Source organism: Macrobrachium rosenbergii, chromosome 53 (assembly GCF_040412425.1).
Source record: "Macrobrachium rosenbergii isolate ZJJX-2024 chromosome 53, ASM4041242v1, whole genome shotgun sequence".
Classification (NCBI taxonomy): domain Eukaryota; kingdom Metazoa; phylum Arthropoda; class Malacostraca; order Decapoda; family Palaemonidae; genus Macrobrachium; species Macrobrachium rosenbergii.
The window spans coordinates 42,291,620-42,308,293 of NC_089793.1; the positions used below are offsets into that span (position 1 = coordinate 42,291,620).

The following is a 16,674-nucleotide window of genomic DNA, read 5'->3' on the forward strand; positions in this document are numbered from 1 at the left end:
TAGAGAATGGAAGACAGGACTATTCGCTTGGTCTCTGCAAATGGACAAACTTGTAGAACCTTGTGCAGACTCGCAGCCAACAAAGTGGACTAGTTGCCGACCCTGCTACTACTGACCTTCTGAACCCATGGACATCAGGCGTGATCACTGTATTTTCGATAACGCCTTGTGTGGACTTGATGGTGCCTCGCAGAAACTGAAACATCTGGAACTGTACGTGGAAAGTCAGACACCAACAACATCTGGTATACCCAGGTGGTCAACCATCGAAGTACTGACAAGACCCAAGTAAGTTCTCCCAGCAAAAGAACGCTCAGGAGGGATGATATCATTCCAAAGGCAATCGGACCGAGGACGAGATACAGTATATGGAACCACAACGAACCCCACAGGATGGCCGAGAGCTGAAGGTAGCTTTCTGACCGCTGGATGGGAAGTGGAAAAAAGGCAACCATTACCTGTGTGTCTTCCAGAGGCCATGAGAAGCCAAAAAGATGTCATGGTGCTTTAAGTCTGCACCAGAAACTTCAGAACTGTATAAAAACTCTCATATACAGCTATTTAACTGATTCACGTCTCGGTGGATAATCAAGTTCCCAGACGACTCATCCACTAACGTTCCGAATAAAAAGAAAAAGTGGGGTTAGAAATTATTGGACCATCTGAAAGTAGCTGTGATTCCTTTGACAGACAGCTGAAGGTGAAGGAAAAAGAGCACCAAGGCTCCCTTCTTGAAATCCCAAAGAAGGACTGAAAATCTCAAACAACTAACTCAGGACTAATACTTGAGAGAGTCTCCTATCTTGTTAACCCTTTCTCCTGATGTCAGTCAAGAAAAACCTTTACTTCAAAAACTTGACAAGAACTTCAGCTAGGAGGACTAAGTCCATCTAAGCACAGAGGGAGGCCAAGACAACAACACTTGTCTTGCTCCCTTAAAACCAAAGTAAGACACCTCATTCCCTGTAGAGGTAATAGCTTTCTTCAACAAGCTAATAAATTTGTACACAAAGGTCCCTGTCCTTTGCGGACTCTAAGACACTACCTGACGTCGCAAAGGGAGCAACTCGGCTCGTCTGGAACTTTTAGGCGAAGGTGGAACAGACCCAGTGATTAGAGACTAGTGTTGGTCACTTGAAGACCGGAGTTAGGAGGTCAATTGGAAACTGCGCTCACAAAAGAACAGTATGTTCTTAAAAGACACAGGTGCCGAGCTAAAGAGACTGACGCCAGACACTAGTAGGACTGGCGCTAGACGACGAGAGCTGGGGCTGGGAGCTCTATATGTGCTATTGGGTGCTTGGGTGCTAATAGGAGCTTGGGCGCTATTGGGCGCTAGCGGACTCGGACAAAGATGAATGCTCAGACACTGCTGGTCCGTTTGACGGCAAATATGGCGTTCCACAACTCAAAGTTCAGGGGATAAAATGCTCAAGACTGTCCCAGAAGTTATAGGAAGACTGTGGAGTACACTCCTGCTCCCTGAAATGTTACAGGAGAGAGGAGAAGCGCAAAATCATCTGACAGTGCCCTTCAATGGCTGAGATTCACCACTGGAGTATATCACTAGGGATGCACATACCTAGGGATGCCTTTCCAATGACTGTCCGTCGATATCTGTGGACAACAGGCTCGACTGAGGGGCAGCTACCCAGGGCAAAACCCCTTTGGATTCCTAAGGATTGACAGTATGCCTCCTCCCAGGTTTATGGGAGTCTGACAGGGACTGGGTTAGGAGATCCGAAGGGGTCAGACAGCCAACCTCTTCACTACACATCCAGTAAGACACCTTTCCAGTGGCTGTCTGTTGATACCTGGGACTGGCAACAAGCTCGACTGAGGGGGCGACTACCCCGGGAACTTCTCACCAGCCTTCCTTGGACTTTCAGTATGACTTCTCCCAGGTTTAGGGGAGTATGACAGTGACTTAGGTCTAGGAGAACTGGCGGGCCAGATAATCACCTCCTCAACTGCACAACACTTCACATTCACAAGGTTAATTTCTGTTAACCCATAACAAGACTGGCAAAGGCACGGGAAGGAAGCAAGAGAGCCAGGCATGGGGGTAATTGGAGAAAAATAACAAGGGCCAGCAGAAGGAGAGAATATTGATGCGGCGAGAGTGTTGGTGCCAGATGAACAGAAGTCGGCGCCAGGAGCTGGGAGCTCTCAGCTGTCCCCAGGCTGTAGTTGGTGCCAGGCTAACTGGGCCCCAGGAGGGTAGTAGTTCAGGAGTTAAGAGAACAAGAGCTGATGAACACCATTACACAGACACAACTCAATTCCTATCAAATGTTATTTGAGACCTGCAGATGTGCATATCATTACAGGCAGTCCTCGGTTATCGGCAGGGGTTCCATTCTGGGGGTGTGATGATAACCGAAAATCGCCACTAACCGAAAATCGGCGATTTCAGACGCTTTTTCGGGGCTTATCAATTACAGAGCCTGAGTTTCTAACTCGCACGGCAGCTAAAAATTTGAAATTTGCAGTAGCATTTGATTGTTTTAGTGTAGGTGACTAGATTCCGCCCACTATTGGGGGAGGAAAGGTACAACACCGCTGAATAGCGTCAGTCCGTTTGTGCCCAACATGTCCATGATAGGGGAAAAGGGAGGGCTCTGATTCAGTAATTACTTGGTAAGTATATATAAAACTTTATTTTATTATAAAAATGTCATTTTTATATATGTAACTTACCAAGTAATTACATAGCTGAATCCCATATTGACAGGTGGTGGGATGCATGGACATACGTAATCTCAAAAACTTTCAGTAGAAGAATGAATATGGGACAAAAATTCTAGCTAGCACTGGTTAAAAACGTTGTTGTACCCTTATCTGTTAAGAGAGCTGCTACAGACTGACATTGCCTCTGGTTGGCACTCATCTTAACTACAGTGGTGCAACAGTGAAGCTGCAGAGCGCCCCTATATTAGTGGGAAGCATTGCAGCAAAGGAGTATTCCAAATGCCACAAAGCATCAATGGAGGTTATGCAGCTCATGGAGTAGTCTGCTAACATAACCATACAAGAGTGCCCTTGGCCTGGGCGCAGTAACATAAAGACATACAGCCAGAAAACTGTCACTTACAAACTACATTCATTAAAACCATTACCCAACCGTAAAAAAGGACTAGTGGGTACTCCAGGTACATATTACCCCCAGGCTCCCCAAAAACTCAACAGCCTAATCAAGGCAAAAAGAGGTAGGATAGGAGCACACTTCTATGCTTCCTCCCCTAACACCATGCCAGCCACAGACAACGGACCCAGGGTACTGCAGATTTTTAAAATAGTCTCTATTTCACATAATTAGTGCGTTGCAAACACATATTTGCATTTCCAGAAGGTTGACTGGAGGATTGCCGACAAGGACATGTTGTTTAAAATCCAACGAGGTGGCGACGGCTCTAATCTTGTGGGCTTCAACTTTCAAGACTGGTAGGAGGTCCTTGAGAATTCTTGAATGTGATTCCAGGATGACATCTCTCAAAAAGAACGATATTGAGTTCTTGGAAAGGGGTCTAGAAGGGTCCTTCATGGAGCACCAGAGCTTACTCGAGGGACCTCCGATCTTCGCTGTTCTACTATTAATGCAGTACCTTAAGTGCCCTGACGGGACAAAGAGTCCTCTCTTCCTCCTCCAGTCCAAGAAATTCCATCAAATTCTTGACGGCAAAAGAATGAGGCCATGGCTTAGAGGGGGGTCTCATTGTTGGCCAGGAAGTCCAGCATACTCTTCTGTCAATGGCTTGCAGTTTTCATTGTTAAGTCTCTTAGGGAATTGTGACTCTAGCCATGGCCATGGCAGCCAGCAAAAAGAGTTTTCCTTGTTAAGTCTCTTAAGGAAATTGTTAGTCCTCAGGAAAGACGAGGTTCAAGGAGGGACCTGACAACCATTTGAGGATGAGAGGACCCAAATTCCATGCTACTGCATTAGTCTTGTTCTCCTTGGTCATGTAAAGACTTGACTGATCAACTTTTGCTGTCCTGATTGGATCCCAGATTGAGGTATTAATTTGAATAGCAAAGCACATACAAGAGTCTAACACTACTCGGTACCCCTGATGTTTTTTGATTGTCGAGGAAGACAAACCTCTGTTAGTCCTCAGGAAAAGAAGGAAGTCCGCAATGTTTGTTACAGAGGTTTCAGAAGAAGAGACATTATTTCTTCTGCACCAGCTGTGGAATACTGCCCACTCTGCTTGGTAGACTCTGGAAGAGGACTGCCGTCTACACTTAACAGTATTTGCTTCTGCAGCTGGTTTTTGAAATCCCCCTTCGCCTGACTGATAAAGCTCTCCTGACAGTCTGAACCCCCACAGATTAGTTAAGAGCGTTGATTTCAAGATTTTATTGATTTATATGAAAATTGTAGATTTTACATGCGATTGCAGTAATTGATATTTTGATTCGTGTTGTTTGAGTTTATTTTAAACTTTGGGATGGATTTTCCTGGGATGGAGTAGTTGTGAACCTATCAGTAGACAAAAGGAGATCCTTAATTATTCGAGGATGGAACCATTCCACCAGCTGCTACAGTGAAATTTATTTTTTAAATTATATGTATTCATAAATGGATTTAAATTTATTAAAACTGAAAATGGCTACCTTTTCCTCCTTAAAAGCCAAATTTAATGATATGATCCTGATTTGGGGATTTTATGAACTTGTTGATGACTTCTCAGGGGGCCATGTTGCATGGCAGGAAGGCATGCATGGCAGGTCTCTGGAAAGACCAATTCTGGAGCATGGCATCTGTCACCCATGCCAGTGGGTCTGGGGCAGGAGAGCAGAACAGCAATGAGCGATGGTTCTTTGATGTCATGAACAGGTCTATCGATGGCTGTCCCCACAACTTCCACAGGTCGGTGCATACCTGTGGATCTAGTGCCCATTCCCTGGGAAGGACCTGTCTGCGCTGACTCAAGTCCATCCGCTTTACATTTAGCTTCCCTTGAATGAATCTTGTCACCAGAACAGTGCGGTCCTTCTTTGCCCACAAAAGAAGGTCTTTGGAGGCCTCATAAAGGGAGAATGAGTGGGTGCCTCCTTGGTTCTTTATGTAGGCCAAGGCTGTGGTGTTGTCTGACATCACTGCTACTGTCTTGCTGAAGGTCACTTCTGTGAATGATTGAAAGGCCAGGTTTACTGCCTTCAATTCTCTCACGCTGATGTGTAGGAGCTTCTCTTCTGGAGACGAGACTCCCAAGACTTCCATGTCTCCCAGAAGAGCTCCCCAACCCAGATCTGAAGCGTCTGAGTACAATGAAAGGTTGGGGCTCGATGGATGGAGAGACTTCCCTACCAAGAGGAGTTCTTCTGCAAGCCACCATCTCAAGTCTTCTTTGATTTCTGATGAGATCAGAAAGATGAAAGAGTCAGAGTGGGTCTTCCTGTTCCAGTTGGCCTTCAAGAAGAACTGCAGTACCCTCATATGAAGCCCTGCCCAGGCTTACGAACTTCTCGATGGATGTGAGGGTTCCCAAAAGGCTCATCCAACTGTTGGCCAAGCAGAGCTTGAGAGCGAGGAAATCACAGACTGTTTGGAGACACAATTGTACTCTTTTGGGGGACAGGAAAACCTGAAAATTCAGAGTCTATTGTCATCCCAAAATATAGATTGCTTGAGATGGAGAAAATTGTGATTTCTTCTCATTGATGAGTAATTTCATATCTTGGGCCAGAAGAAGGGTCTTCTGAAGGTCCTCTGTGCACTGTTTCTTCGATGGAGAACGTAGGAGCCATCGTCTAGATAGAGGGATGTACTGATCCCTGTGAAGTGAAGCCACTTTGCATGAGGGGGCGAGAAAGCAAGTGAATACTTGAGGAGCTGTAGAGAGGCCGAAACATAGAGCTCAAAATTGGAAGACTCTGTTCTGGAACACAAATCTAAGGTACTTCCTGCTGTCTTGGTGTACTGGGATATGGAAGTAGGCATCCTCCATATCAGTGGTCACCATCCAATTCCCACTGTTGGATGGATGAAAGAACTGACTGATTTGTTTCCATCTTGAATTGTGTCTTCTGAATGAAGACATTCAGGATGCTGTGATGTCCAGGACAGGTCTCCATCCCCCGGATGACTTGGGGACCACAAAAAGACAGTTGTAGAACCCTGGAGTGTTGACAGTTTCGACCAACTCTACATCTCTTTTCGCGAAGAAGAGTCAACATCTCTTTTGCAAGCGCTGAAAACCTCTCGGAGCCTACCGAGTAGGCTGTCAATGCGATAGGAATTGACATTAAGGAAGGGCTCTCCCTGAATGGGATAGGGTACCCCTCTTTGAGTACTATCAAGACCCACTAGTCTACTCCTCTAGCTTTCCATTTCTCCCAAAAGTGCAGGAGTCTTGCACCTACTGGCACATGGAGGACTGGATTCTCATTTTTGAGAGGAAGGCTTTGAGGGAGCCTTTTTGGTTGGGTGTGCTGCACGCAGATTGGGGCGCGGTCTAGCGTGGAATCTTAGTTTTGTTGCCCCGAAAGGGCTGCTGTTGCAAAGGAGGGCGACTTCGTAGTGAAAGAAGAAAGGTCCTTGGAGCGTTTGGCTGACTGGGCTAACAAATCCTGCGTCAACTTTTTCTGTAGCTCCGACGCTATTTCTTGGACCGTGGCTTGAGGGAAGAGGTGCATGTGGTCCAAAAGAGAAAAGAGATGTGCCAACTTCTGAGATGTATTTACACCTTTGGTGGTAAAAGAACACCAAAGTTCACATTTCTTCAGGACACCAATTGCGAATAATGAAGCCAGTTCCATCGAGCCATCCCTGATAGCTTTATCTGTGTAGGATAAAACTCCCAGCCAGTCTGCATACAAGTCCTCTGACATATTCTCGCAGTCTTCAATTTTCTTTGCCAGTGCTCCCATGGTCCAGTTCAAAAAGTTTAGGACCTAGAAAACCTTAAACGTATTTCTTGATGATGTGGTCAAGCTTGGTTGCTGAAAACATAACTTTAGCCAAAGCAAAGGCTGACCTCCTATTAAAGTCAATCAGAAAGGAGGGAGCTTCTGTAGTGTATGCTTGGTATCTCCTAAAAGAGAGATGGGTGGGTGGAATGCAGAAGGCCGCTTTGCCCTGCTCTCTCTTGTCTGAGAGCCAGAAGTCCATTTCCCTCAAGCTTTCCTGGATGAGGAAAACAAGACCATCTTGGGAAGCCTTGAGACATCAACAGGCTGATTCCTCATATAGATGGTGGAGGCAGGGGAAGCCGAGGTTGCAGGTGAGAAGGATGGAAAGGCGACCAAAATATACCTAAGGAGGTTGGAGAAGGACGTGGAAGGAGGAGGCTGGTCTAGTACCTCTTCCTCTGAAGAAATTGGTGAAAGCGTCAAGTCAGGAGAATCCTGTTTTCCTGCTTGATTTTTCTGCAAGAGGTTCACAATTTTGTCCAAACGGCACTGATTAGGATCCGTCAACGAAGTATGCTGTATGGGGCCAATAACAGATGAAGGAATCAATGATAGAGAGGGTGCCGAGTGCTTGGTTAGGCACTCAGGAAGCAATGCTGGAAGATTTGAGTTTGGTGACAGGCGCTCGGTGGGTGCTGAGCAGTGGGTTGGTGCTGGGCAGTTGATGGGCGCTCAAGAGTAGCTAAATACTCTGAATCTGCTGGGCGCTTATCTGATGAAGATGGGCACTTCCGTGAGAAGGACGGGCGCTTCAGTGGTGAATACTGTCGAAGGGGCGAAGATTTTTCAGGGCTGACCCAAAAACTACAGGAAGGCTGAGGACTGCACTCTATATCCTTTGCATGCTTGCAAGGAGGTGGGGAAGAGGTCGGTAACCACTACGCGCCTCTTGAGAGGATGAGAGATCACATAAAAGCGCCCTCAGTGCCTCTTGTCTGAACTGGAGTCCGAAGAACTAGAGGAAAGGTCGTGCACTTCCTTACAGACACCTTTCCAGTGGCTGTCCACCGAGTCCTGGGACCATTCAACAGGCTCAGTTGAGGGGGCACCTACCCGTAGGCAAACCCCAGCGACCTCCCTTGGACTGCCAGTATGCCTTTAGTGACCTTGGTCTAGGAGTGCCGGCGGGATGAGCAGACACCTCCTCCACTAACATTTCACTAACACTTGCACTTTTATCACTGGCTTGATTCATAAGCACTTTAACCGATGCACTTAACTGTTCCATAGTCGAAACAAGGAGCACAAACTTCATATCAGCACGGGCTTCTAGGCTAGAAATAGCGTTAGGTTCGGAAGCTTGGGGACCGGGTGAAGGAGTAGGTTGTAGGTTGAATAGGTAGAGGACTGGTTAAAGGGGAAATAGGAGTAGGAGAGGGAGAAAGAACAGGTGAACCAGTAATTGCTGATTTCGGAGAACATTCTACATTAGCTACATTCCTAGCCTCGGCTCCAAGTGCCACTTTCCTCTTCCTGTCTCGTTCTAACTTACCTACCTTGATCCCAGTCCCTACACTCAATACATGTCAATTCAATAGAGCAAGTTTGTCCCCTACAATTAGTACAGATTGTGTGGGAGTCATATGATGCTTTCGTAAGTCTAGTTTTGCAGTCTTTGTTGCAAAACCAGATACTGGAAGAGCTAGTGTCAGATATCGTCGTGAAAAGTCAAAATTGGGAAATAATTCACTATTACTGAGTCTAATGAATTCTAGGCTATTTGAAAATGGCTTAAATGGTACCAAAAGTTTGGAATACGTCACCAAACGGAGACAAAGAGCAACCACCTGTGACCAATTTCAATACAACAGCTGCTGTGACAACTGAACTACTGTACAGTCATTAACCGGCAGAAACGGACTGACGCTATTCAGCGGTGTTGTACCTTTCCTCCCAGATAGTGGGCAGGACCTAGTCACCTACACTAAAACAATCAAATGCTAGTGCAAATTTCAAATTTTTAGCTGCCACTTGAGTTAGAAACATAGGCTATGTACTTACTTGGTAAGTTACATATATAAAATTAATCTTTACCAACCAAAATAGAAGTACAAAGAGTACCATCATACGGACATATCTCAATTCCTATCACAAACTATTTGGGACCTGCAGATATGCATATCATTACTTAAAATATCGGTCCAGCAGCAGACACAATATTGTTTACAGTATTATGCTACTTGGAAAAGGAACGTTAACCTTTACTGACAATAGTTAAAGTACCCAGAGTACCATTATACAGACATATCTCAATTCCTATCAAACATGTGAGAATTGTAGATATGCATTTCATTATTGAAACTGTTGGTTCAGTAGCGAATGCAATATTTATGTTTATTACGCTAATCGGTAAAGGTAGTGTAAAGTCCCCGCTAAGCGGGTTTTCTATGGTGAACTGCCCGTTTTCTTTGGTGACGCTCCTACGAGATTGGGTCACATTTTATTTATGTAAATACGTATCTACTACTAATTCATTTGCACCTGTTTTCTTTGCACATGTGTTAGAATATTGTTGTGTCAATTCTTGTTAACTTACCTTTTACGTTGTTGTATTTACTTATTATAATTAACACCGAGTAATGACCTCGGGTCACCTGTATTCTATTGTATTCCTTGTTCCGTCCCAATGCCGCTTATAAGTGGCCTGCATTCTGAATAAACTAGCAGTACATGTCCACCTGCTCATTATTTAGCCCCTCTTACAGTAGTAGCAAACGCAATGTTTATGTTTAATCAGTAAATTATGCTACTGGTAGTTACTCAATTTGATTGCAAATTTACTACTGTAGCGAAAAATTATAAACTTGAATCAGATCTTAAAAAAAAAATAATAAAATACTGATCCTGAAAGCTGTGGGCTTGATGGCTACCCGAATTCAGCGATAATACACCACTGAAATCCGGTCTCTGACCAGCAAAATTGAGAACAAAGCTGCTATCGACACTCGGTGTTTACTTGAGCGCCAGCAGAAACAGAAAGAGGTCTGCTAAGTAGTTCCTGGTATTCCTGTTAGTGGGCAGGGTCAGTCACCTGCACTAAATTTTGAACTGTTACCCGCAAATTTTTTAATTTAAGCTGCTGTGCAAGAGGAAACTGTAGCTATGTAATTACTTGGTAAGTGACTTATATAAAATAAAGGATTTACTCACCAATACAGGAGAGGGCAATTCCATATCTATAAGCTTGCTGGGTGAAGTTCGGAAAACTACAAGGAATTCGTAGGGAAGACGGCATCTGGAAAACAAATGATCAACTTTGGATTCTTGGTTACCAGGTGTTAAAAAAAACAATGGCTTTCCCACTTATAAACCCATTAAAAAAGGCTCCTTATCCCAAATGTTTTTTTTCTGAACAGCAGTGTACTTACAACTGCAGAATATTTTTTACAAGTACAGTACAGTACATGTCATTTATTTTAAATCATGGGCATGTGTAGTCCAATAAATCTGACCTATCAAAACACAGGATGTGAAAATTGTTTATATTTCTTTTTGCACGTTGATTACACATATATAGAGTATGGTACTGCTTTGTCTGGTAATCAACAGCAAATAGCTGCTGCTTTCTTACCCACTGCTCATTAGCAAAATAATGAGAAGATAAAACCAAAGTGTTTCTTGCAACTAGTTTTGATGCTGATAGGTTATTTTGAAAAAGTATTACACTGCACTACTTTTAAATTTTTTACATATCCAGAAAATAATTGGGTGTCGTGGAAATTGTTGTTTGTAAAGATACATGCAATAAATCTTGGTTCTTGAAACAATTCACTCCAGAAAGTGCATCGAAAACCAACCATTCAAAAAACCATGGAAATTTTTCCCTCAGGAAATAATATAAATTGAATTAGTTTTTCCCATAAGAAATACAGTAATGTAAACTGAATCGATCTGTTCCTGACTCCCCAAAATGTACACATATAAAGCATTTCACTTAACAATAAACATAACTATTATAAAATCTTCTAAACAATGCAGTATAGATCAAGTTAAAACTGATAACATACTGTATTTAATAAATATCACATTACCTGTATTTAGAAAAGTTGATGGCAAAGTTGAGGCACTGATGATCATGTTGGGGAGAGGAGTTACTTGTTCTGAAGGGGAGTCCCCTTCAATAAAAGACACTTCAGGCAAACTAAGCATTTGACAGCATATAAGACATATGAGTACATTAGCAGCACCCCTATTTCAGCAGGGCATATTCAGGAAAAAATTCTAAAAACCTAAATTTTTTTTTTGTGGAGGGTGAGGTGTCAATCATAAGGTTCAGTTGGTTTTACCAACAGCTGAACTAAGTCACCCAAGGTCACTTGGCTTTGACATCTTAAGACTTCTCAGGTAGGCTGTCAAAATATATGTGGGTGTGTCTGTGTGTGTGAGTGAACTACTGGCCCTGTTAGGCAATTACACTGACAGTATATATTTGCAAAAGTCAAATAGTACAGTTGCATTTAAAAGTGACAACTTTAATAAAATTGCTTTACTTACTGAATCCAGTTATACTGCATGTGTCATTATCATTTTATTATATTATAAAATAAGAACATTGCAATCATGAGCCATTTGTATTATGCTAACTTTACATTCTCAAAATCATCAGCTGATTGAGTTTTCCTGACAACCTTACTACTAGTTGACAGATGAAGGCAATTTGATACTGTTTTAGAATCAACCTTCATAGCCTCTTTTAAAGTGTCTGCTGTATGCTGGCGGCGTTTGGAGATTGGAGTGCGATGTGGAAAAAATTTTTCAAAAATCACAGCACGCTTTAGTTTTTAAGATTAAGATTCATTTTGGCTCCTTTTTTGACATTGCCTTTAGTTTGGTATACAAGCATCAGAAATGAAAAAAGTATTATTATCATTTATAAACATTGAAATATATGACAGCGTGAAAAAAAATTTCATATATAATTGTATACAAATTGTGCTGGAGCATAACGGTTAAAGCTCATGAATTATTTTTTTCTTTGTATATATTACAGAACTAAATTATATATGATTTTGGTATATAACAAAATTAAAACAATCAAAGCAACACAGAAAATAACAAATATTAAAACAATCAAATACAACAACAGAGAAAATAATTTCACAAAATGATGCATGAATTCGTAATATAAAAATTTTTTTTCAATTTCACCATAAATCAAATATTGTGCTAAGACTTCCCGTATTCATTTTTGCAAAAATGAAGGTAATTGATTGAATATTACTAGACAGTAAGTATTTTAGCTTAAATTCCAGTTTTCTTGACCATTTTGGTCGAGTTAAAGTTGACTGAAGGTTTTTTCTATTTATCATGATTTATATGAAAATATTTCAAAACTGATAAAGCTACAACCATGAGTTATTTTTGTTGTATTCTACATGAAATTATACATTTTCATACATAAAACTTTATGAAACGACTAATATAAATGGTGCAAACATTATTTCAACAAAGTGACAAAAAATTTCTGAGATGTTTGGCAGAGTTGCTGAAAGGACGTAAGGAAAAAGTTTTTTCAAAAAATTCACCATAAATCGAAATATTGTGTTAGAGACTTCAATTTGTTGCAAAATGAAGGTAAATGATTGAATATTACTAAAATGTAAGAGTTTTAGCTTACAATTGCATTTTACCATTTCTGGGTCGAGTCAAAGTTGACGAAGGTTGAAATTTGGGCACTTATCATGATTTATATGAAAATATTTCAAAACTGATAAAAGCTACAACCATGAGTTATTTTTAGTTATATTCTACATGAAATTGCACATTTTTTATATATAAAACTTTATGTAACGAGTAATATAAAACGATTGCAAACATTATGACAAAGTGACAAAAGAATTTCTGAGATGCTCGGCAGAGTTATATTTATGACGACCAAGGAAAATGATATTTTCATAATAAAATAAATTTTTGAACATACTTACCTGGTAGTTATATATATAATTAAGTTCCTGAATACGGCAGAATTTCAAAACTCGCGAGCAATCGCCGATAAGAAGGTCAGGTGGTCCACCTGATCGCCCTCTACCCAGATACCTGGAACCATTCCAATTATTCCTCAGATCTTCCATGCCTCTTGTCTCTAGAGGGGAGGAGGGTGGGAATTAAATAACATATAACTACCAGGTAAGTATGTTCAAAAATTGATTTTATTATGAAAATATAATTTTTAACATCTAACTTACCTGGTAGTTATATATATATAGCTGATTGACACCTTTGGCGGAGGGTCAGAGACAGCCAACATCGTTGGAATTGACAAAAATTAAAAATTGCAAAACCAACTCAAGGTTCCTACCTTTTAAGGAAGCTGACTTCAATGTTTTCCTGCCTCATTCTGTCTGCATTCCTCAAGAGATCCAGCGATCCACCCAGGGGGCTGAAAATCTCCAGGGGCTGTCAACCGTGTAAAACCTCTATGTGACTAGACCTATTTTAACCCTTAAACGCTGACCCTATTTACAAAAAACGTCTGGCAGATGCCGGCGTCCGGGAGCTAGTATTGCAGAAAAAGCTTTTTTCAAAAACTCACAGCACACTTAGTTTTTAAGATTAAGAGTTCATTTTTGCTCCTTTTTTCTCATTGCCTGAAGTTTAGTATGCAACCATCAGAAATGAAAAATATCATTATCATATATAAATATTGAATATATGACAGCAAAAAAACTTGTATATAATTGTATACAAATCGCTGTCAAAGCAAAACGGTTAAAGCTTAATGAATTAATTTTTTAGTTTTATTGTGTACTAAATTGCAATGATTTTGGTATATAACAGATTAAAAACGATTAAAGCAACACAGAGAAAATATTATCACAAATGATGTATGAATTAGAGTTCGAATGATTGTAAAAAAAGTTTTTTCAAAAATTCACCATAAATCGAAATATTGTGCTTAGAGACTTTCCAATTGTTTCAAAACGAAGGAAATTGATTGAATATTACTAGACTGTAAGTTTTTTTAGCTTACAATTGCATTTTTTTACCATTTGATCGTAAGTTAAAAAGTTGAAAGGTTGATTTTTTCTATTTATCGTTATTTATATGAAAATATTTCAAAAATGGTAAAAGTTAAAAGCATGATTTATTTTGTTGCTTTATTTTACATGAAATTGCACACATTTTGATGTATAACACTTTATGTAACGAATAATATAAAACGGCGAAAAATTGCGACAAGGTGACTCAAGAAATGCTAGGATTTTTACCGGAGTTCACGCTACGCGGATGGAAGGAAAAGTTTTTTCAAAATTCACCATAAATCGAAATATTGTGCCAGAGACTTTCCGTTTGTTGCAAAATGAAGGTAAAAGGATTGATTGTTACTAGAATGTAAGAATTTTGGCTAAACGATTGCGTTTTCGGGCATTTCGATCAAGTTAAAGTTGACCGAGGTTGATTTTTTCTATTTAACGTTATTCAAAAAAATATTTCAAAACTGCTAAAGCTAAAAGCATGATTTATTTTTGTTGTATTCTACATGAAATTGCGCACATTTTGATGTATAACACTTTATGTAACGAATAATATAAAACGGCGAAAAATTATGACAATGTGACTCAGAAATGCTAGATTTTTTATGAGCGTAAGGAAAAAGTTTTTTTCAAAAATTCACCATAAATCGAAATATTGTGCTGAGACTTTCCGTTTGTTGCAGAATAAAGGTAAATGATTGATTGTTACTAGAATGTAAGAATTTTGGCTTACGATTGCGTTTTTCGAGCATTTCAGGTCAGTCAAAATTGACCGAATGTTAAAATTTTGTCAGTTATTGTGATTTAAATGAAAATATTTCAAAACTGTTAAAAGCTAAAAGAATGATTTGTTTTTTGTTGTATTCTACATGAAATTGCAACACATTTTGATGTATAACACTTTATGTAACGAATAATATAAAACAGGCGAAAAAATTACGACAAGGTGACTCAAGAAATGCCAGGATTTTTTCAGCTTTAAGGAAAAGTTTTTTCAAAAATTTATCGATGCCTCTCAGGACACCCCGATGCTTCCTAGGGGTCGAAAAGGGCTATGGGATGTGGTCCTTGGTCGGAAGCGGTCACAAGTGGGCAAACAACACGGCGCTGAAAGCTGGGTCACTTTGGCTGCTGGGTCCTTCTCCAGCATCCCAGTCTAAAACTCGTCTCACACGCCACTACCCGACAGGCAGAACGCGCCTTTCACGGTCCTGACGGTGTTTGGAGACATCTCTTCTTAAACGTCCTGTTGCAGCACAACCCGCAAACACTCGCCAAAGTTCAGCGAAACACGGATCGTCAAAAATCGCTCTTGCACGGTCAACGCTGATGCTGTCTCTATGTGACAGACAGGGAGGAATTTATGCGCGTCAGCCTTGCGAGCTTATAAACAAACAACAGCCTGATCCGTGAACTCCCAGCATCCTCAAGGCGTGTGATTTGAAACCTTCTGCAAACTAGGCCTATAATTATTTTCGCGAATATTTAAAAAAGCATTTTTAGTCGGGATTGGTGCGTCACTTGACATCCAACAGACAATTTTTTCGACGTATGGTGCATTCCATTAGGCGTTTATGGTTAAATACCCTTGTTCCGGAAAACCAAGGAACAAAAATGACCACCTGACTAAATAACAAAAACAAAAAAACACAATCTAACTAAAAACTATTTGCTAATGATTTGAAAAACTGCGTCCAGCCTTCAGCAAACAACCATAAAAATTTTCTCCATTCCAAGGAAAAGGAAAAAAGGGTATTGGATTATGGGATTGCAGGGGTATTCCCCTTCTCCCACTACTGAATTAGCCACTACAAATGGACCCAGTGTGTAGCAGTCTTCATAAACGGTCTGAACTTGTTTAAGGTAATGTGAGGCAAACACTGACTTGCTTCTCCAGAAGGCCGCGTCTAAGATACTTTGCAGGGACCTATTTTATTTAAAAGCCACAAAGGTTGCTACTGCCCTAACCTCATGCGTCTTAACTTTGAGAATCTCTAGATTCGCCTTGTTACACTCCGAATGTGCTTCTCTTATCAATTGCCTGATAAAATAAGATAGCGCATTCTTAGACATTTGTAACAGAGGGTTTCTTGACCGAACAACAAGCGCTTCTGATTTTACCTCGTAAGTCCTTAGTCCTTTCCAGGTATTACTTAGAGCCTCTTACCAGGCACAGGACTCTCTCTCTTTCCTTACCTGTGAAATCCGTTCAGGTTCGAATCTCAAACGTTTTGGGCCAGGGTCAGAGATGGGAGTTCATTTTAGCAAGAAAACCAAGTTGCAATGAACAAATCGCCTCTGCCTTGTTTGAAGCCTACAGACTTACTGAAGGCATGAATCTCACTTACTCTTTCTTGCTGGCCAAACTGACCAGGAAAAGAGTTTTCATGGTAAGGTCTTTTAATGATGTCTTCTGCAAGGGCTCGAACCTATCCCCATGAGAAAACTCAGGACCACATCTAAATTCCAAGCTGGTGAGTCCTGAACTTTTCTTTAACAGTCTCGAAGGATCTGATAAGGTCCTGGAGATCCTTATTGCAAGACAGATCTAAGTTCCTGTGTCTAAAGACAGCTGTTAACATACTCCTATATCCCTTAATTGTGGAAATAGAGAACTTAAGTTTCCTTTTAAGGAAAAGAAGAAAATCTGCTATTTGGGTCACAGAGGTACTGGAGGAGGAAACAGAGTTGTTCCTGCACCATCCTCTAAATACTTCCCACTTGGATTGGTATATCCTAATGGTTGATGACCTCCTTGCTCTTGCAATTGCGCTAGCTGCCTCCT

General features: G+C 40.9%; 1 protein-coding gene across 5 annotated transcripts in view; it reads right to left on the reverse strand.

Moving 5' to 3' along the window:
- LOC136834417 (uncharacterized) overlaps positions 1-16,674 on the reverse strand; it is a 442,334-nt gene that overhangs the window by 83,932 nt on the left and 341,728 nt on the right. For 4 of the 5 annotated variants that reach the window (XM_067096992.1, XM_067096993.1, XM_067096994.1 and 1 more), the window contains one exon: positions 10,066-10,150. In XM_067096992.1, the coding sequence (XP_066953093.1) occupies positions 10,066-10,150 (85 nt within the window). Of the gene's footprint in view, positions 1-10,065; positions 10,151-10,946; positions 11,135-16,674 lie in introns of those variants that run through there. The other variant, XM_067096995.1, reaches the window with a different exon arrangement.